Source organism: Salminus brasiliensis, chromosome 9 (genome assembly GCF_030463535.1).
Source record: "Salminus brasiliensis chromosome 9, fSalBra1.hap2, whole genome shotgun sequence".
Classification (NCBI taxonomy): Eukaryota; Metazoa; Chordata; class Actinopteri; order Characiformes; family Bryconidae; genus Salminus; species Salminus brasiliensis.
Window position 1 is genome coordinate 35,102,558 of NC_132886.1, and position 21,558 is coordinate 35,124,115.

The following is a 21,558-nucleotide window of genomic DNA, read 5'->3' on the forward strand; positions in this document are numbered from 1 at the left end:
TACATGAAGGCTGGGTGTGTTAGTGGCTTGGCCACATTTTATGTCTGTGTAAAATCAAGTTCTGTGATTGATCCTTGAATTATGTACTGCCTCTGTCATTGTACTCAAAAAAAAAAACTCATAACTGCCCCACCAAGAATGTTTTTCAAGTATGTTTTTTCTTAATGGCCAACATTACAATAGATTGCGTTCTAAAGGCTGGTGTGACGGTCACTAGCAATGGAAGTTGATATACTGATCCTCAATTTAATAAAGCTTTTTTCTTTGTACTTTCTTTGTACACCATTACCAGACCACATTTGTTGTGTTTTTGGCACTCATATACTGGTCAACCAGAACCAGGCCAGCACAGTATGGAATTATACCATGCTGGTCTATGCTGTTTGTTTCACATGGGAGGTCAATAACACTTTTTCCAAATCAATCTCTTCTCACCCGATCATAAGTTCACCTGATCTTCCGAGGTAAATCAGCTAACACTAAATTTAAAAAACACTAAATTAAACAGACTGGCAAGCAAAATGTATTGGGTCAATAAGTCAACCACTAACGTTGTGTTTAAGCTGGATTTTTTTTTTTTGACAGACGTAAATAGCACAATAAATTAAATAAAATCATTGCTATTACACCATGTGTTTAATATAATGATAATAATAATAATATTAATAATTTAGTATGTTAGTCCTTTGTAAATGTTTCCTCTAAATGCAACTGAATATATATATATATATATATATATATATATATATATACATACATCACCCAATATATATCACCCAACAATTTAAAGAAAATATAACAAAAATAAAAACAGTTACTTGTGGCCACAAAACAATATACTGAGGCCACAAAATAATATATTTATATATCATGAGATACTATATTGTTTTTACGTGGCCTTAATATATCAGCTCCAGTCCTCTATCTATTTTATTTATTTTGAGGCCACAAAAGTTTTCTTGTTGCCACGCCTCACGACAACAACAACAACAATAATAACAACAATAACAACAACAACAACAACAGCTCTCTAAGTTTCCACTGCGGTTCCAAGATTTGTATTAAATACATCCGGGTACCTGGTGTTTATTTATTGAGGACGTAGCGTTTGGCAGCATTATTGGGGGGTGAATAGGAAGTGGGCTGGTTGCCCATAAAGTGGGAAAAGAGTTTTTCTAGGGAACGTCAGCAGGAGCGCCCCCTTACTTCCTCGTTGGTGAGCATGTGGTTATGCCTGTGAGCGGAGGAGACTGATCGCGCCGTCTTTGTTTATATATTACTCGTCGTTTCAGGGCGGACCGCAGAATGACTGATCCTGTATCCAAGTTTCAGGCGGAGGTGGCTGCCGTTATGGAGCTGTTGCTGAAGGTGGCAGTGATGGAAATAACCAAAGTTTTCGAGGGACGGTCGGTTGTTTCTCAGGATTGCGTCTTCAATGGAGAAGCTAAGCTCCATGAGGACCTGCGATGTTTACCTGACCTCAGGGCCTTTGGGGAACGAGCGTCGAGAAACCCTGGCAAAGCCGTGTGCAGTGTCGGTGTGCAAGTGGGAGAACCGTCGTCACCGCCTGAGTCTTATGGTAAGTAGCTAACACTATTTTATTAAGTATCTACTTTAAATGTGCAGCAGCTTGCAGAAGTATGTTAAAATTGGGTTAACTCGAACTTAAAATGTTGGGCTTCATTTAGAAACGTTCCGTTAAATGGTGCAGCAGTAACATTATTAATAACATTATTTAAGGTGGAAATGGCAAAAGGGCTTTGTGTTGTAACTTGTTAAACTTGTATCAGTATTAGTATTGCTTTCGTATATTTTAATCGTTTTATGAAAGGCCTCTTTATATTGCTCAAAGTATCCTGCATGCTTCGTTGTGCACCGCCTACTCCTCTAAACTCCTTCCACTTCACAGATGAAAGCAACAGGCTCTGTCTGCCAGCCCATCAAATGGGGGAAGGGCTGCCCCCCACAGAAAATCCCTCTCTGGACCTGGTAGAGACCATTGATGTGCAGTGCACTGTTGACCTACCATGCAACATGTTTAAAGAAAAGGTCAGTGCAACCACCTAGTGACCTCGTTAGCTGTATGTTTATGTATTTGCTTATTTATTGGTCTGCCATTCAGTACCAAATCACACCGTGCAGGGAGGAAACGCAGCCAGGGGGAGTTATCAGGAAAAATACAACCTAAGGATTTTTTTTTAAATCTTTTATGTGTAGTCCCGTTCCCTGTCAGTGCTTTTGCCATATTTCCTGCAGTGTTTGATATTTTGTGTATTTGTTATGAAGTATTATTTTGGCTTGTTTGACTGGCTTTAAATGGGGAAACGTTCAAGCGACGTCCAGCATGTTGAGTTTCCACAAAGTGATTAATTCATTCATTCATCAATTAAAACTGCATGTCACACATTTAATTAATCAGCTATCTGCAAAATATTCAAATTTAGAAACGCGCAAAAAAACTGGGCCTACGTTCATAGAACTTTGATAATGTTTACATTCAGTAATTACATAATACATCAGTTGTAGCATAAAAAAAGAATAAAAGTTAAGTTGTAGGAGTTAAAGTAAAAATTTAATTAATGTGTGGATTCATTTTGTTTTATATATTATATTTTGTATAAATATCATATATAAAAATTCATTAATTATTTGTTTTAGGTAAAAAGATGTGAGAAATACTGGACGAAAAACAATTTCGTATTTTATATAAATAAGGCTGGGCTATATGGTAAAAATACTAGATCAGACATTTAAAGACTTTTTTTGCGATACGCAGTATTTATAACAATTGCAGACTAGAAACATCAGTAGTAGATTCTTATAAACTACTATTCAGAAACACTCCCGTACTGAATACAGTGATTTTTATTCAACATCTGCTGCTCTTCATCTAATTAAACCAGTCTAATTAGACTGATTGTAATGAAACCTGTAGCTGATCAGTGTTTATTAAGCACTGACTTTATTCTCAATATACATAGAAAAGCTTATTGTTATCACAACGTATAACATTTTTCACGATACAATAAAATATCATATTGCCCTGCTCTACTTTAAATTGTTATATATTTTAATGAGTGTTTTTATGAGATTTCTAAAGCAGTGAGTTTTATTGGGTTAACTTTGAGGAATGCTATTAATGCAGCTAACTTTTTTTCCCCTCTTTATTTGAATAGCACTCTTTAGCCCCCTATATATTACCTATGGATTTGCAAATTGTTAACAAACTATGTGATGAAACATGTTTAGGTTTAAGGTTTAGAACCAGGGCATGTTTTAGATGCTGGGTTGCGGTTAGGTTCATGGTTTAGATGAGGTCTGGGGTTAGGGGAAATTAAAGTGAATAACTTAGATTTGTAATTGTATGTAAGGAAGGCATATTTTTAAGTATTTATAAAGCAAAAGGTCTGCTTTCCTTGATTTTTGATGATGCCACGTGGATTCACTTGCGCCGTAGCTTTGCCCAGCATTTTATGAGGCCGTAAACGACATACCAGGCACACCGAAGGAAAGCAGATGGTAAAGGGAGTTTTGGTATTTGGATATAACCAAGAACTGCTGTCTTCACCGCCTCATTCAGGAGAATATATTTCAGGAGTACATTCACACTCCAGCTGGATCCTTTAACTCTGTTTAAGTGGCTGTTGAGCGACACACATGACAAAGATGTACTGTCCATTTGATGTTTGAATAAAAACGTCTAGCCACTGGGACACAACCGTTGTCACCATGCCAACACCAGCAACAATTTAAAAAGAAAAATTGAACAAAGTGATGTTTTTATCAGCAGAAAAAAATGCTTGCAGTGCAATACTATCATCAGTTATAAACTATTAAATTAATATCTTGTACTTAGTGGCTGTTTAGACTGGAAATGAAATAAAGGCTAATTTAGCCACAGTACTCATTAATTGAGAACGCCATAATTGTGTGAAAGAATATTATTTTTTAGTTTAAATGCAACTTGTTTTTTGTGGCCTACAAGAACAAAAGTATCAGCTGCCGCTAGTTGTGCTTTAGATAACAGCTCCTGTCCTTGAAGGGCGCACAGAGCTGATGGTGGATAGAAAAGAACACTGATCAGTTCTGAGCAGTAATGGTAATGCTTGGTCTTTATTATGCATTCCCCTATAATGAGTGCTTTCAGCTACTTAACGTTGCACCCATTGCAGACAGAGATGTGCAAATGCCCACACACAGCTTGTCTAGTCCCTGTAGAGAAGAACTGCCAATACAATACGCAGTGCTTAAATACTTCTCGTGGGCTAGAGGGATATAAAGCCCCCCCAACTGTGATGGATGGTGCCCCATCCAATACCTTTGGAATGAGTTGGGGAGTTTAGGATGGAGTAAGTTGGTGATTATCCAAAATAATACGAATATTTGAAGATTTTACAATATTATAATTGATTGCAATATCATAATATTGCTATTAATATGATTATTTCTGGCCAATGAATTACTAAAAAATTCTTAGATTTGTGTGTGTGTGTGGGGGGGGGGTTGTCTTTAGATCTTTAGATTTCTCTTGTGCATTTTTTTTATTGATAATGTCGTTTAGAGTAACGTTAAACATGAATATTAAGAGTTGGCACAGCATTATGCACTTAACTACAAGTTAGAATAATAATGCAAACCAGTAGGCTAAAATTCATGTTGGTTTGAAGTCACACAGATGGATTTATTAATGGTACACAATATTATATATATCTGAAACATCTAGTGTGTGTATATATATATATATATAATACTAGCGAGAAAGCAAGAGTCTGGGTGCTCCAAAAGAGCCCCAGCGCGATCTTTCCCTCTGGAACTCCTGATCCTGATATTTATCTTGACCAGATCATTGTCTTTTAAACAAGCACTGGTCTAACCAGGCAATCCCCAGTGGCCACATGTGAACAATCCCTGACTGAGTGAACATCCACCCATTGTGGTATGCTGCAAACTTTTTGAGGTGGACATTAGACTGAGCAGTATGGAAGAATGCAAAGATTATAATCTCCCCTACAGATTAATGTAAACAAAAAACTACTTTTCACACAGTGTAATGCATTATATGTAATAATATTGTATGTAAATTGTAAAGTGTAAAACTATTAAATTATAATGACAAAAGCATTTTAACAAACAGTCTTTGTGATCTTTTGGTGTGTTAACTGCAGTGATTATGGTTCCACAGGTTGCTAAAGGGGAAATCGGGGAAGACTTGGCTGTTGAGGCTGATTGGTTCGGCAACTCGCAAGCAGAATTGTCTGTTCAGCAGTATGGTATGTAGCGCATCTGACCTTTTATCTATTCACCAATTCGTAATCAAAAATGGCTGCATATGCAACATTTAAAACAGAAGGAACTGAATTCGTTCCAAACATTTAAGTGTTAATTTCATGTTGGTATTTGTTCATTTCATTTACAGTCATGCAAGGTACAGTTTGTTCCATTTAATGTTGTATAGTCCTCCTGAGGTAGCTGCAACTGCCTGTAGTAAATGAAGCAGCAAAATGTAAATGTTAGCGTGTTTGAGGTGTTTTATCACACACCCCTTACAACTGTTGCAGACAGAGACAAGACTACAGTTACCATAGCAATACTTCTAAATCCACTACTAATTCCCACTGTACCATGCAATTACATATATAATGCAATATACAGTGGGGAGAACAAGTATTTGATACACTGCTGATTTTTCAGGTTTTCCCACTTGCAAAGCATGTAGAAGACTGTAATTTTTATCATAGGTACTGGTGATGGAATCTAAAACAAAAATCCAGAAAAATACATTGTATGATTTTTAAATAATTAATTTCCATTTTATTGTGGGAAATAAGTATTTGATACACCAGAAAAAGAAACTTAATATTTGGTACAGAAACCTTTGTTTGCAATTACAGAGATGAGACGTTTCCTGTAGTTCTTGACAAGGTTTGCACACACTGCAGCAGGGATTTTGGCCCACTCCTCCATACAGATCTCCTCCAGAGCCTTCAGGTTTCGTGGCTGTCGCTGGGCCACATGGACTTTAAGCTCCCTCCAAAGATTTTCTATTGGATTCAGGTCTGGAGACTGGCTAGGCCACTCCAGGACCTTAAGATGTTTCCTACGGAGCCACTCTTTAGTTGCCCTGGCTGTGTGTTTTGGGTCGTTATCATGCTGGAAGACCCAGCCACGACCCATCTTCAGTGCTCTTACTGAGGGAAGGAGGTTGTTGGCCAAAATCTCACGATACATGGCCCCATCCATCCTTCCCACAATACGGTGCAGTCGTCCTGTCCCCTTTGCAGAAAAGCATCCCCAAAGAATGATGTTTCCACCGCCATGCTTCACGGTTGGGATGGTGTTCTTGGGGTTGTACTCATCATTCTTCTTCCTCCAAACATGACGAGTGGAGTTTAAACCAAAAAGTTCTATTTTTGTCTCATCAGACCACATGACCTTCTCCCATTCCTCCTCTGGATCATTCAGATGGTCATTTGCAAACTTCAGACGGGCTTTGACATGCGTTGGCTTGAGGAAGGGCACCTTGCGTGCACTGCAGGATTTTAATCCTTGACGGCGTAGAGTGTTACTGATTGTTTTCTTTGAGACTGTGGTCCCAGCTCTATTCAGGTCATTGACCATGTCCTGCCGTGTAATTCTGGGCTCATTCCTCACCTTCCTCAAGATCATTGATGCTCCACGAGGTGAGATCTTGCATGGCGCCCCAGACCGAGGGAGATTATCCGTTATTTTGCATTTCTTCCATTTTCTAATAATTGCACCAACAGTTGTTGCCTTCTCACCAAGCTGCTTGCCTATTGTCCTGTAGCCCATCCCAGCCTTGTGCAGGTCTACAATTTTATCCCTGATGTCCTTACAAAGCTCTCTGGTCTTGGGCATTGTGGAGATGCTGGAGTCTGACTGATTGAGTGTGTGGACAGGTGTCTTTTATACAGGTAACGAGTTCAAACAGGTGCAGTTAATACAGGTAATGAGTGGAGAACAGGAGGGCTTCTTAAAGAAGAAGTAACATGTCTGTGAGAGCCAAAATTCTTACTGGTTGATAGATGATCAAATACTTATTTCCCACAATAAAATGGAAATTAATTATTTAAAAATCATACAATGTATTTTTCTGGATTTTTGTTTTAGATTCCATCACTCACAGTTGAAGAGTACCTATGATAAAAATTACAGTCTTCTACATGCTTTGCAAGTGGGAAAACCTGAAAAATCAGCAGTGTATCAAATACTTGTTCTCCCCACTGTAGTGTGTGTGTGTGTTTCTTTATGTTCTGCTAATATATTTGCGATAATGCAGCACAGAAATACAGTTACAAACGCTTCCTGAATCTGTAGAGCTCGCCCCATTTAGTTTTTTTAGTCTTATTGCGAGATTGTACGTGACTCCCATCTGGAGTTACGAGGCTATGAAGAAGGGTCGATTAACTTACCTTCTCCCTCTGCCTTCTCCCGTGTCTAACTGGATTCGTTTGTACATCATCTGACTCTCATCTATAATTGGTGGATTTGTGTGAACCTAAGTAATAATAGAGGAATCAGTACTTCTCTATAAAGACCACTCATGTCTGCATTCAGTGGGGAATTATTGTGTTTGTTTTGGGGAGCTTTTATAGACATGTTTCCTTCGAAACAAGTGGAAGTGGTATTGCATCACTTCCTGGTTGGTGCTATACAAGTCCAGTTCAAGCCATGTGGCTGAGAGTTGTGGCTAGGCTATGACTGAGACTGAGACTTGTGATTTATTTAAAAAAAAAAAAAAATAAATAAATATATATATATATATATATATATATATATATATATATATATATTGTGATATAGTATTTTTACCATATCGCCTAGCTCTATCATCGTGGGTTGGGCCTGTTGTGCTGCAACTTGCCATCATTGATGGAACAAAGAATTCTGAATTATACCAGCAAGTTCTAAAGGAAAATGTCAGGGCATTTGTCCGTGAACGCTGTGGAGAGGAGATGGTTAAAAACTAGTGGCTAGTGTTAGCTTTTAGCCTAGTGTGGATCCCCATTTGCTTCACTGGATTTTGAATGCTGAGTTGTTTGCGAGCACAGGCACAGGAAAAGCTGCGGCCACGAGACCTGCTTTGCATAGCAACCCTTGTTCCTATAGCTAGAGTCTGGAGATGATGAGGTGCTCTCCAGAATCAACAACACTATGTTCTTCTGGTGCTTCCACATTTTACTGTTTTGCCAGCTTTGACTAGGGCCTTTGTGCTAGTGGGCTGAGTGCATGTCTGCCAGTTTTGGGAGTATAAATATAGCGAGTCAAGACTGTTAATAAATAGTTTTGGCGTTTTGGAATTGGCCAGTTTTACAGCTCTGTTTTAATTTCGCTGAATTTTCTCAACTATGTCAAGGAAATAATTTTATGCCCCTTGAAACATATTCTATGTAATTATATGATTAAGATTGCATTAAATGTAATTACTTCCTAATTGATGTTTTTTCCAGGCCCTGAGTCACCAAATCCTCTTCACAACTCGCTTCCAAGTCTACTCTGTTCAGCAACAGCCAGTGCAGACCTTATCCTCAACAGTTCGGATCAGTCAGGCCTTGTTGTAATTGAAACCGATTCTGCCCAGCCTGTGAAAGAGCTGGCCAAAGTGGAGCTTCTTGAGGGAGCTGTAAACACAGAAGAACCCAGCCAAGCTTTAGATACCGTGTCAATCGCAGCCACCAGTCCCTCGGATTCCTCTTCTGAGATAGTAAGATTTCAGCTCAGCCAAACACCTTTTGACTGCAAGCTTCTGCAGCCGTGCTCCGTGCAGCTTGTGAACTTGCTTCTGGTCTCAGATGCCAAAAAACGATTGACCAACGTCCCTGGTGGAAAAGGATTGTCCACCATGCCCAAAGATCTTCGAACCCACCAGCATGTCCACACAGGCCGTCGCCTGTGCTGCTACACAGAGTGTGGCGACGGTGTGTGGTGTCTTCAGGGAAGTCTCGCTCACAAGCGCTCACTCGGCTGCAAGATCTGCGGCAAAAAGTTCAAGCGTCGGAAGATCCTCAGGAGGCACGAACGGTTCCACACGGGAGAGAAGCCGTACGCGTGCCGCAAATGCAACAAGACGTTTGCTCTGCGCAAAAGCCTGCGGAGACATGAGAGGTTCCATACGGGTGAGAGACCTCACAGCTGCCCTCAGTGCGGCAAATGCTTTCGTCTCAGGGATAGTCTGAAGGCCCACTTGCGCTTTCACACTGGGGAAAAGCCATTTACCTGCGACCTGTGCACCAAACAATTTAGGATCCAGAGGAATCTACACAAGCATGCTTCAGTGCACTCTGTGTCAGGGGAGGTGTACTCCGACAAATAACCAATAACTGTGGTAATCTGGGGCACAACCTAATACATTTGAGCAGGGTTAACAGTGTGTATATCTATACATACACACAATCAATGTACCCATGAGTCCGTAGGTGGGGTTAGTTGTAATGGACGTTTAAAAAGTCTGTTAAAATGGTGCAAACATTCCAACCAAAATACGTAAACATATTCATGCAAATAAGTCTAAGTTTAATTTTTAACCTAACATCCATATTAGGTGAACCTTTGCATAAAAAGAAATTCCTCCAAACAATGTATTTTACATTTATACTGAAGGATACAGACTCATTATTTCCTTAAAACTAACCCCGCCATACGGAGGCTGTACTTTAGCCTGGTAAGCTTGAGTTACTTAACTCACACAAGTTGCTGGCACACAAGTTTGCTCAGCAGTTGTAGAGAAATTGTAAAGATGGTTGGAAGCTACTTTCTTCAAACTGCATAAAGATACATAGGGTCCACTATGTAAATACGACATGTCTAACAACATCCAGAAGTTCACAGAATAACAGCTGTGCTGTTTTCTTGCTTTCCTCATACAAAATGATTATATATATATATATAATCATGTGCGCTACACCATTAACCGTTGGGTTATACCTTTATGGGAATTGTGTACTGCCAATGCCAGTACAGTCTTAAGTTTGAGCATCTTCTGTCATAAATGAAACCTTTTATCTTTTTTTTGTGTAAGTTTGGAGGACTTAGTATGGCCCCCGTTGAAAGAAGTCACACCTTCTGATCGCTGTTTGTAGCAGCTAAAAGTCTTTCAGTTCTTGTACTGATTTTTCTTTTTTGACATTCTCATTTGTGGAAAGCTTCCTGTTTTGATTCTAGAGTCATCTTGCAAGAGTCATCTTAAGGTCTATCCACATTTTTTATGATGTTTAGATCAGTGGGCTTCAGTTTGTGTTCAGGTAGTCCATGGTGGGTTTGAGGTATATTGAGGTATGCATTGACCTGTTGCAGAAGCCATGTTCTTTTCAGCGATTGCCTTTTCAGACATTTGCAACCAGGATTTGCTGGTATTTTCTGGAATCTGTTCTTGCCTCTATCATACATTCCTTAGCAGGTGTGTCCACAAACTTTTGGACATAAAGTATAGTCACTCTGTACCCAGGGAACACCTCTGTTTTCCAAATAGGCTTCCATTCTTTTTTACTACTAAATAAAACTACTAAATAAATAGATTGTGTTTAGTTTTCGAATCGAAACCATTTCTTTTCTTTATTTTTTTAGTCGCAAATGCTCTGTGGAGACGTAGACCACGTTCACACCATGTTGACTCCATATCAGCCTTTGTTCCCCTTGATTACTGTATTTGGACATTGTCCTTTGTTTAGCACTGAAGTAGAACCACTTTTTTTTCCACATTTAAAAAGAAAACAAAATGTGAGACTTTTTATACAAAAACATTGTGTGATGTTAGAAGGTTTTGAATATTAAAATTGTTTATTAAATATTTTTGTCTTAAGCCTATTTTGTCGATTATACCTATAAGCCAAAACATTGATATGATCATAGTTATGGTAGTATGGTCATAGTTAATTAGATTCTGAAAAGTTGCTTTTCATAGTTCACATGTTAGATGTCAGAGAAATTGGCAGGTGTGAGAATGAGGGTCTGGGTCACAGCATCTCCCATACGCTAAGGTTTGTGCTCACGGTCAGCAGTGGTGAGTACCGACCAATGATGCAGCGGTTCGATTTCCTTCTGTTCTATCCAGCTTTTTAAGCCACGCCCACTTTCAAGAGTTTGTTGTAACTTTGTGTTAGAATTTCTGGTCATATCCTATAAAATAATAGCAAGCTGTGCTAACCCAACAGTCCAATGCTATTTAGAGCATAGCTGACGAGCTTTCCAAGACAAAACAAAGCTGTTAAGAGTTTTGTGGGGTACCATATCCAAAGAAGAAGAGGACCTGCATCTGTGGGTGAAGATACTAAATTTAAAACATCCACCCAAATGTCCATGTGTCTGCTCTGATCGTTTTGGGGAGATACAAGTCTGTCTCCCAAGAGCTATTATAGCCACCTAGGAGCCTCACGAGCACCTGTCCCGTTTGCTTCACCAGACCTTCATAACTGAGGCATTTCTCTGGATAAGGATGTTCTGGTGTTTAGTTTCCCCGCCACAAAATAATGAGATCAGACATGTGGGCCATGCTATTTAATTTAGTGCCTCTACACCATCAACCATCTTCTTTGGAAGGTGGAGGATATCAATTTTATGGTGGCCCTCAACATGCTGACCTTCTTCATGTTGTGTTTGTAACACAAGTTCAAGTGATATTGTTTTCTTCTTCTATCAATTATTGACACCCCCTCCAACTAAGCATATTATGCTGCACATTTCCATGTTCATTATCACTGTGGTTATAATCCAGATCAACGGCTCAGCCGTAGCACAACGCGCTCTAACACAAATTAAACCAATATGGCCACCGCCATTGTTTAATGGAAAATAAGGTGGATAGAACTGAAGCCAGAACTGTCTGCCATGTTGTCAAATCTGCAACCAGAGTCGGAAGTAGAGACCAGAAGTGGAGCCAGACATGCCTACTCCTTAGTAGACTCGCCCCCTTCTCCCAGACCAAGCATTTCAAACCGCCTTCATTGATTTTACTGCACAGCCTGAAGACCCAGAAGCAAAGCAGATTTTTCCACTGGATAACCAGTGTAAGGACAGTGTCAAAGTACACTTCCCTCCGGGTGGATAATCTGTGCTTCTCTAAGTACTAGCGCACCCTAGTGCTTGTGCTAGGACTGGCAGGCACACTCAATGAACTGTTTAGGTTTAGTCTGTTTCGTTTAATAAACTGCTACCCACTGATTGAATGCTAGCTCTTCCCTTAAAAGTAATGGCAGCCTGTTCTTTATACTACTGATAAAGTAAATAACCACAGCCTAAAAATCCATCTTACCTAGTGCATTATAGGATATCCTATACACTGTAAAGATTTAACTCAAGTACAGTAATCACACTATACAATCCCATTTAATAAGTAATACAGAATGCCACTTTTAATGATGACTGCAGTCTCAGCAATCATTCAACCAGCTTCTGAGGAATCTTAATCTTAGCCCATTGCTCATCGGTAAGGGTCTCCAGTTCACTAATAATCTTGGGTTCACATGCTATAATCACTTTCTTCAAATCCTACCAAAGATTTTCAAGTCAGGTGATGGCCATTCCAGAATCTGTAGGCAGGGTGTTCATTCTTCCTCGTTCTATTAGTGTTGAGCTATTTATACTCCTCTATGCTGAGGTTGCCACATGAGTGGCTATGCTGCCACATGACATAAAATTTTTTTCTTGAGTCTCAGTACCATCTTAGCCTTTAGCCACACTGGAATGTGTGATGAGTCCGCTAAGATGCTAACTTGCTTTTTTATTTACTTCTTCAAATCCAGGATAAATGAACATCACACAGAATCAGGAACACATTTCAAACCCAAGCATCCTAGCATTTGCTCAACTTTTCAGCTCATAAGTAAAAATACAGCAACTCTTAGGCTGTGTTAACATATAGGTCTACATCATGCACAGCTAGGCCAAGAATGGATGATGATCAGCTTTGGCAGTCTTGATTATATGGTCAGAGTGGAAATTCTCATCTCATCTCTGGTCTTTATCAGTATCAGCTTTATTCCAACACTATAGCATGGCTAGCATGCAAAGTACTGTTAGTGAACATTATATGATACTCAGGTGGTTAAAAGTTCGTTCTGTGCTTTTATCACTTCCATCTATACAGAGCTCTGGCAGTCCAGGTCCTCCTGTAGCTCTACTCTGGTTGGATGTATTGGCTGAGAAACTAGTCATTTCCACAGCAAACACGATGCTGGAGTTCTGGCACCTTTGCACATTGTCCAGCTGGATAAATGTCTCCTATTGCTCCTCTTTAAACATTCGTAAAGTGGTGAATGTCTACTTGTCCCATCTAGTAACTGAGACTCTGAACACCTTCTTTAAGAACTTGAGCATCTGGAGTGAGGGAATATCAGGGTTTCCTTAAAACCAATCATGCCAATGGCAGAAGTGGTAGAAGAACCAACAAGCTTGACCGTCTCCCTGCCACTGACTAATGTTGCATTGAAAGTATTCTGGAGTCAGTCCTTTTTAGCTGCATCAAGGAAGACGATGACGATGTTGGCTTGACTGAGGTGATCTCAGTCAAGATCTGGATTTGGGTGCTCCTGGGAGTTGATCAGCAAGGTCCAGCTAGAGAATTACTCTAAGATACCAGCTTGATCTAATGCACTTCTAGCCCCTCACAAATATGTCTGGGCTGGATGGAAAGTCTCGTTGCGACCTCATCACTGCAGTGCCTGGCTCACTTGCAGTGGTTGCCATGTCCCTTGACGGTGGCATGGAAGGTATGAACATCGAGCAGCGTGGACAGGCACGCCCGTCCGTATGCAGTAGGAATAAACCAGCCTTTAGCATGACGGCATGGTGTCACGTTTAGGTAGTTGACACAGTCAAACTGATCACCCTCCACTCCCTGTACCTTCTAACAGTGCGACACTACCAAACAGTCCAGTATGTAACTTTAGTGTATTTCACTAGTGTAGTGTGTTTCACTACATTTTATCTTGCTGGTTAGAGCCGGTTTACACATAGCACTAACATGCGTTTTTTCGTTGGATACGTTCAGATTTCCCACGTCCACATCGAAAGCCAGAGGTAAACACAGACATGACTATTAACTTTTACAAATGTACTACTACTTTTACTTTTGAGTTTCCCCTCACCCTCTTTGCCCATTGCTCTCGCTCTCTGCTGTGCGGTCATGCTTATTTACCAGTACATGAGCGCAGCATTACAGAATTTAGCCCTATTTACACCTGGGAACTTAAAGCGTCTTGAGTATCAGAATTATATCTGGATAAGGCCAAGCCTTAAAAAAAAACCAAAAAACAAACAGGCAAACACAAGTCACATGTTTTAGCAGTGTAAACACATCCGTCTCTCCAAGACACATTCCACAATCAAACCCTCTCCCAGTACAACTGCAGTACCACACCAGTAATAATTACCACATAGCAACTAATTTACCCCTATTCTTCCACTGCATTGTAGAATCCCCACCGGTTCTCTAAACTGTTCACGGTCTCCGAGAGCAAGACAATTTTGATGAGAAATCTTTGTCTACAGGAAGTAAAATGGAAATGATGTACGTGTTGATGTGCTAGTAAAACCGGATCTTATCTGATCATGCTGGGGACGCAGTTTAATGGGAAGTATAAACAGGCCTTCAGATGCAGTATAAGCAAATCTTGACTGGTCAAAAGAAACATGACCACCTAAATCTAAATAAATGCTTCTCATACAGCTTGCACTGTAGATTTACATTTGAGACACAACAATCCCAGTAATGGCCGATTCATTCAGCAAAGGGCTAAGTGGAACAAATGGAAGGGCCTTTGACTCATTTTTTTTGCATCGAACAGACCTCTATAATCAGACATATGCTTTTATCAACATCCCTGGGCCTAAACTAAATCTTTGTCTGAATTTAACGGTATAATTTGTGATAATTTTGGTAAACATTAAGTAGGACTATGTGGATGGTTATTTTATACAAATAAAAAAATAGAAAAAAAAAAAACGGCTTAGGCCTGCCAACCCAATTGCCACTATACATTGAAAATAGAGAGCACTCCAAAGCAAGTCTTTATTTTTTAATTAAGCTAAATAACTACAAACCTTCATTTGCTATTATCCCCACACTTTTAGGGACTTAAATAGAATGAAGACACACCTATTTATTTCTGTTTTCAGCATCCAGCAGGTTGGGTAGGGTATCAAGATGTTAGCATTCAGAGTAGGTGCTTATTGGCTGTTCACACATACTGAACCTTTCCTACCATAAAACCATAAAAATAGGACAAAACAGAAGAAGAAAACATTCCTGGCATATTTCACCTTGAAAAAAGGTGGGAAAACATTTTCTCTCTCTCATTTCTTCTGTTTGTTGACTTGGCGCAGCAAAGTTGGCATCATTCTCATTGGCTTGGTAGAATGGCCCTCCCTCTCCCTCATCACTTAGCGGAATGCTAGCAAGTGTGGGCATCTGTTAGTTGATGTAGTTAGCTGGCAGTTAGCACTCTCCTCGAAGCGTGTTTGGCTGCCTATAACGTTGCACACGGTAGCCTTCATCCCCACAGCACTGGTAGCATTATGAGACAGTCCTATCTACTGGATGGGAATTGGAAAGAGGTTTTAATGAACAAAGTGAATTTTTGCCTAATTTACTAAAAATAAGAACAAGACTGGATTTTATGGTAGATTGTTATTCATGTTTACATCACAGAGACAGCTGGAGTCAATTCATCAAACAGGAATAAACTCAATTTTTGCATCATTGCAGGCATATTACCAACTCTACACCGAACAACAAACCCATTAGTCTCGGTTTCGGTATCTAACCCTGGACCTCCCCCGCTCCCAACCACACCCAACCCCACAGAATAGAAAAGAAATATACACCCAATAAATGAAAGCCATGTTCTTCACTTGGTGAACTGGGCGTGCGAGCGACCACAGTCAGAAGAGATTGAGGTACCACCATGGCTCAGCTCAGGTTAGTATATAAATATGTACTCTTTCAGCATAACGTTCGACAGACAGTCCAGCCTGAGGTTCCCCACAGCCACAGAACATGAAGGGAATGCTGAATGACCGTTCGACAGACATGAAGGAACATACATTTTAATTTACTGGGCGTGGAGTTTACACCATGGGTCGAGTGAAGAGTTGTCGGAGTCGGAATAAATCATACGAGTGATGCCCGTCATAAGAACTACTTAAGACAACTGCGAAGACTGGGGAAGGGGAAAAAAAAAAAAATCATCCTCCATAATTCCTCAAAAGCAACAAGAAATAATAATAATAATAAAGTTGTGTTTTGTTTTGGGGGTAGATATAATAAAAGAATGTCATGATCTCAAGGAGCTACATCAAGGGGACAAGTGAGACATGGTCAATCTTCCGAGCTCGAGGAAGAATCAGAATTCTTAGGTGCCATGATGACGTCATCCAAAATGGCCTCCCTATCAGAGCTGTCGTAGCCGCCCTGCGACAAACCATCCCCTCCATCTATGTCCAGAGAGCCGGCCTCCATCTTCACATCGTAGGCGGTCGTCAGGAAGTGGTGAGAGGACGTGAGGTCGCCGCCGTCCAGGTCTTCGTCATCCATCATGTAAGCTCCGTCGGAGACCAGCGTCTCGCTGTCACCTCCCCCAAGGAGAGGGTCGGACTGGGCTGACGGGTTGGAGAGGTAATGGTGGCTTTTCTTGGGGAACGAAGTGTGCAGAGACAGGAGTCTGTGGAAGAAACTTTCTGGCAGGAAGCCCTGGGGAAGCAGAAAACACCTGGTTAGCACTGTTACAGTCTATTATTACTGTTACTACAGCACTGCTAATAAAGTCATGTAAGCTTAACGTTTGGCACTGCTCTTCTGAGGTCTACCCACAGATTTCCGTTTCTGCACTGGTCACTGGGTGAACCATGCAGCCACTGTTAATAAGCTGATCACTCTGAGGAAATGATTTTCATGTATTTTAACCCTGTGTCCACCATAACAAAACACTTCAAACAGTAGATGTGGACGACTCTCATGGGACTAACCGAGCTCCGAACAGCATCTGCCCACTCAGGTGCTACAGCATGGTCAGGATTTTCTTCCAGATATTCTTTCAGGTCTTGCAGCGCAGGTCCATATATTCCACCATACTAAACAAAAGAGCCACAAACACAAAATTAAGCAAACCAACAGTTACAGTACATGCATGCTACTAGCCTGATGCCATGTTTTCATGTTGGCCAGAGCGAAATCTATACTAAAAACATTTATACTAAATCTAAAACACTAAAACACAAAAATTTAAAATATCATTTTAGGAAAACAGTAAGGATGCTAACCTTCTTGCCAGTCCTCATGTCTATGACCTTAACCCTTTCGCTGCCAGTTAGAGTTGCTTCTTTCTCTATCCTCTTCTTTCTCCTCTTCCTTTTGGTCCTGTTTACAAGCAGCTGTAATGCAAAAGAACGGATCATATTACTCAGTGGTGCTTTCAGACATGCCAAGCTTAATTAAATCATTAACTCAACTTAGCAATTTCATTCATTCACATCAAATGTGTCAATGAAGCACACATTTGAACTGGAGAATTGCTGCCAAACTTTACCCACAACAGTGTGGAATACAGATTTACTGCTGCTGGAATTTTGTACGTAGTTTATTAGAGCTATAAACTGACATTTGTAGCTTGTATTCCAATGCAAGACAAACAGAAATTTGGCTGGTATCGGTTTAAACATGAACGGTACCAAATCCTTGTAACCAGACTCTACTCCCTCAATCCACATGTTTGTTTCACTTTGGATATATCGCCGGTGAAGGACTGCTGTAGATGAGTGATAATCTGTCTCAGCCTTGTGAGATAAGCATTATGGGCTTAAAATGTGTTTGAAAAACTGAAAAATAACTAGTGCTCCTCACCTCTAGCATGTCACCCTCCACCTCATAATCTGGGTTCTCTTTGAGCCAGTTGGGCAGGTCCCTCTTACGAGGAGCATGGAGCACTCCCCCGGAATCTGTCAACTACAAAACAGGACAGGTGAATTTATTACCTATACAGGTTATGTATGAACAGCGTTATTAGTAATGCTGATATGTGAATATTTATAGTAAAAATGTTGAGCTACTGGTACCTCTAGGTCTTTGCGCCTCCTACGACCACTTGCCTCTCCTGGTGACCCATTTGGCAGTAGAGCTTGTTTGGAGAACGTCAGCTTCAGCCCTTCTTCCTAGAAGTGCAATTGATTGGAGAATTTAAGAACAAGACAGATGTGTATAAAATGTATGTTGTATATTATGTGTTATATTATGTGTTATTTTGTACACCCTTTTTTGTAGTCTCAATGCACCTGGTATCCAATGCAGCAACAATGCCACATCTGTTCTCGTTCTTACTTTTAAGAGTTTGACAGTAAACTCCGTATCCTGTCCATCTGCACCCTCTCCAGAGAGGGCACTGTTGCCTCTGCGCGATACACGGGCGTAGCTCAGGTCATCCCCAAGCCCATGCTCGTCAGAGGTCAGGGTAAGCTGAGGATCTGAGGTGTACCGCCGGCCTGACTGCCAGTGTCCAGTTAGAACCAGAGTACAGAGGTTATCTATTCGGTTTATCAACACACGATCCTGAGAAGGGAAATTATGTGCGTCAGTAACACAATCCTCAGCAAGCATTTTCAACAACTCCAAAACCCTAACAGGGAATTCCACAGATTATTCAACACTTCTGTATAATAAAATCATTGATGAAGATGAAAACTGATTCATTCACAGAGGTTTAATGGGTAGTTTGATGCTCTATACTTTAGCATCATGCTTTGTCAGAAAATGCTCATAGAGAGGAAGAGACATGGTGCAGTGGTAAGGCAAGGCAGTTTTCTTTTTCCAGATTTACCATTTCATCATCAGCAATTATTAATACTGGAGAGCAGTTAACTCACACAGATTGACTAATCATTATGAATACTGTGATCTCTGGTTCCTATTTGACATGGAAACCTACAGACAGTGGTGCATTTACATTTTTGCATTTAGCAACTGAACCATGCAGAAATTCAGTCTATTTAGGATTTTCTGCATGAGAAAAATGGAAGAAATGACAATCTTAGACTCTTAGTACTTTTGGCCACTCGATTCGGTGCGAGTCACTGATGGATTCAGGCAGAGCTCCATCTTGGGATGGTGTGAATGAGAGGGTGCTGTTCTCTTCATCCACATCACACATCTTTAGAGTGGCTGTAGAAACAAGAAAAAAAAGAATCAAGAAATGATTTAAGAGCTTGTTCCTTCACTTCGCTAATTACCAGGGGCGTAACAGTGTGTGTATTCGCGCTGAATCGCCACAGTCATGGTTCAGGATACACAGTCGCATAAAAAAAATACACTAAATGCACCGTAAGCGGTTAGATTTGCATAGTGTCGTGAGAGTGGTCTAGGACTACGTACACCCCTAGTTTCTTAATAAGACATTTAATAAATTGACAAATTTGGTAATGCATATTTACTAAATGTAGTATTAAAATTAGGCATTTTTTCAAAACAGTTAACCATGAAGAGGAAAAGTCCACAAGTAAGGAAAATGGAGCCAATGTCACTATTCACGACTGCTAAGGACTATATTAAGCCAATTTAAAAGACCTCAAATAGTGACAAAACGCCTGTAGGTTCTTAAAACTGATCTTTTCCGCTAAAAAATGACATACACTGCTATTACTCTGTCTATACACACACCTCTTGCGAATCAACTTTAGTTGAAAAATGTTTTATGTTTGATTCTTCACCTTGATTTAGTTAAATCAGACAAGACATGGTGTTTGAAGACTGCTCTAAGGCTAAAGTTGCTAACAAACACTAGATGGCAATGGCCATAATGGGGTTCATTCTTGAACAGGTGAAAAGTATAGTGTGGGGATGTACGGCAAAGGTCACAGCAGAGACTGTACTCACAGTACCAGTTTAAAATTTAATTAGGAAAATCTGAACTAAAAAGGTTTGACATTTAACAACTACATTTTTGGTCAATTATGAAAGTCGATAATAAATTAAGGACATTTTTTAAACGGTGTAGATCAGATTTGTAGCTAAACCATGAAAGTTAACATTTGTTAACAATGGGATTTTAGTTTAGCAAGATGTGCTGCAAAAGTAGTACTGAAGTAAAAACTTTTTAATAAACAATTTATATCATGTGACTGTACTTTGGTAACCGACTTATTTTATATATATATATATATATATATATATATATATATATATATATATATATATATATATATATATATATATATAGGCTTATTCCTAATAGTAGTAGTACAGGTAAGTTGTAGTAGCTGTAGTAAGTAAGGCATGAGAGCTTACATTTAGATGTTCATCTTATGCCGTTTCAATAAAAACAGCTTGTTTCATGCTTAGAGAGAGATTTCGGACCGAAATAAATATCAACCAAAACTCAAAATTTGATTCATAAATTCAGAGGCCGACATCTCACCCTGCTCCCTCTCCGCATCACTGTCCCCACTCTCGTCCGAGCTGCCTGAACGATGCGAGGAGGTTGACGATTCAGAGTCAGAATCTGAATCAGAGTCTGACGGTTCTCCTCCAGTAGTCGCTCTCTCTTTCCTTCCACTTCCTTTAGACCCCATGCCACTGCTCTTCTTCCAGCCCCAGCCAAACGGCCCCCTCCCCTCCCCTTTAGCGTAGGAGAGCGGGGTGACCGGACTGTCTGTCTGGCAAATGGTCTCCATCCCCAGGAGCCGGGCCTCGTCATCCAACCTCTCTTCTTTGATGCTAGTCTTCTCCAGTGTTTGGCTATGTGCCTGGACTGGCACAGCAGGGGGCGCCTGCTGGTTCTGCAGATAGTCCTGTCGGGCCTGACTGAACGAGAACTGCGGGTCCGGGAAGATGGACTGCTCTGTGCGGCTCACGCCATGACGGGCAGCACCTAGGAGTAGCTCATGGTCGTGCTGGGGGATGCTCCACCAACTGGGCAGGTCAGAACTGGGTGGTGCAAGGGAAAGGCGCTCCTCCAGAGAGGGATGGGGAAGGACTCGCTCCCGCAGCCGGCATAGCAGGCTGATTCTGTAAAGTGTTCGTGAGGCTCGCTCCTCAGTGATGGGAGCTAGAGACTGGGACAAGTCTTGAGATTCTGCAAGGGGAAAGAGTTAAATCAGGTAAGGGAAGGTTCCCCATTTTAGGCCAATTCTATTAAACCTGATTGATTTACTGATAATTCCTGCACACAGATATCCTAGTCTTAGACTAAAAATTGTAGTGCCAAAAAACGAATTCCTCCATGTTTAGGCTTCGGCTTCATTTCTGTCTGGGAAATCAACCACAAATGACTTAAATGTTCATGTCGGTAATTGGCTAGTTCCAGTTATGAGCAGTGGAAAAAGGTGACAAGTATAGAATAAAAAAAAATAGAATAGAAAAAATGGCTTAACGGTGTGCAGTGCTTGGACCCCAATAATTTCCCCCAATAAGATACATGTATCGCTCGACCCCTTGCTTCCGTCAGTAATTTGGTCGGTAAATTAAGAGTTGGTACTTTTGTCTACAATGAACCCTTTTACACCAAACCACTATAAATTACCTAAATTCTGAATTAAGATAAATGAAGCATGAATTTGAGA

At 40.4% G+C, this 21,558-nt stretch overlaps 2 protein-coding genes across 3 annotated transcripts in view; one reads left to right on the plus strand and one right to left on the minus strand.

Annotated features, from left to right (window-relative positions):
• The first annotated feature begins 1,233 nt into the window (after nucleotides 1-1,233).
• On the plus strand, nucleotides 1,234-10,768 carry LOC140561712 (uncharacterized). The gene is made up of 4 exons (XM_072686945.1): nucleotides 1,234-1,579; nucleotides 1,910-2,049; nucleotides 5,183-5,270; nucleotides 8,469-10,768. Exons 1-4 carry the CDS (start codon nucleotides 1,306-1,308, stop codon nucleotides 9,329-9,331), a joined length of 1,365 nt encoding a protein of 454 aa, XP_072543046.1. The 5' UTR covers nucleotides 1,234-1,305; the 3' UTR covers nucleotides 9,332-10,768.
• A 4,857-nt stretch (nucleotides 10,769-15,625) lies between these two features.
• Nucleotides 15,626-21,558, minus strand: part of chd8 (chromodomain helicase DNA binding protein 8) — a 30,891-nt gene continuing 24,958 nt past the window's right edge. For both annotated transcript variants that reach the window (XM_072688267.1, XM_072688268.1), the window contains exons 33-40: nucleotides 20,415-21,071; nucleotides 19,047-19,162; nucleotides 18,326-18,553; nucleotides 18,064-18,159; nucleotides 17,852-17,953; nucleotides 17,272-17,382; nucleotides 16,978-17,082; nucleotides 15,626-16,702 (exon numbers count right to left, since the gene is read on the minus strand). In XM_072688267.1, the coding sequence (XP_072544368.1) occupies nucleotides 16,331-16,702; nucleotides 16,978-17,082; nucleotides 17,272-17,382; nucleotides 17,852-17,953; nucleotides 18,064-18,159; nucleotides 18,326-18,553; nucleotides 19,047-19,162; nucleotides 20,415-21,071 (1,787 nt within the window). In that variant the 3' untranslated portion in view covers nucleotides 15,626-16,330. The remainder of the gene's footprint in view (nucleotides 16,703-16,977; nucleotides 17,083-17,271; nucleotides 17,383-17,851; nucleotides 17,954-18,063; nucleotides 18,160-18,325; nucleotides 18,554-19,046; nucleotides 19,163-20,414; nucleotides 21,072-21,558) is intronic.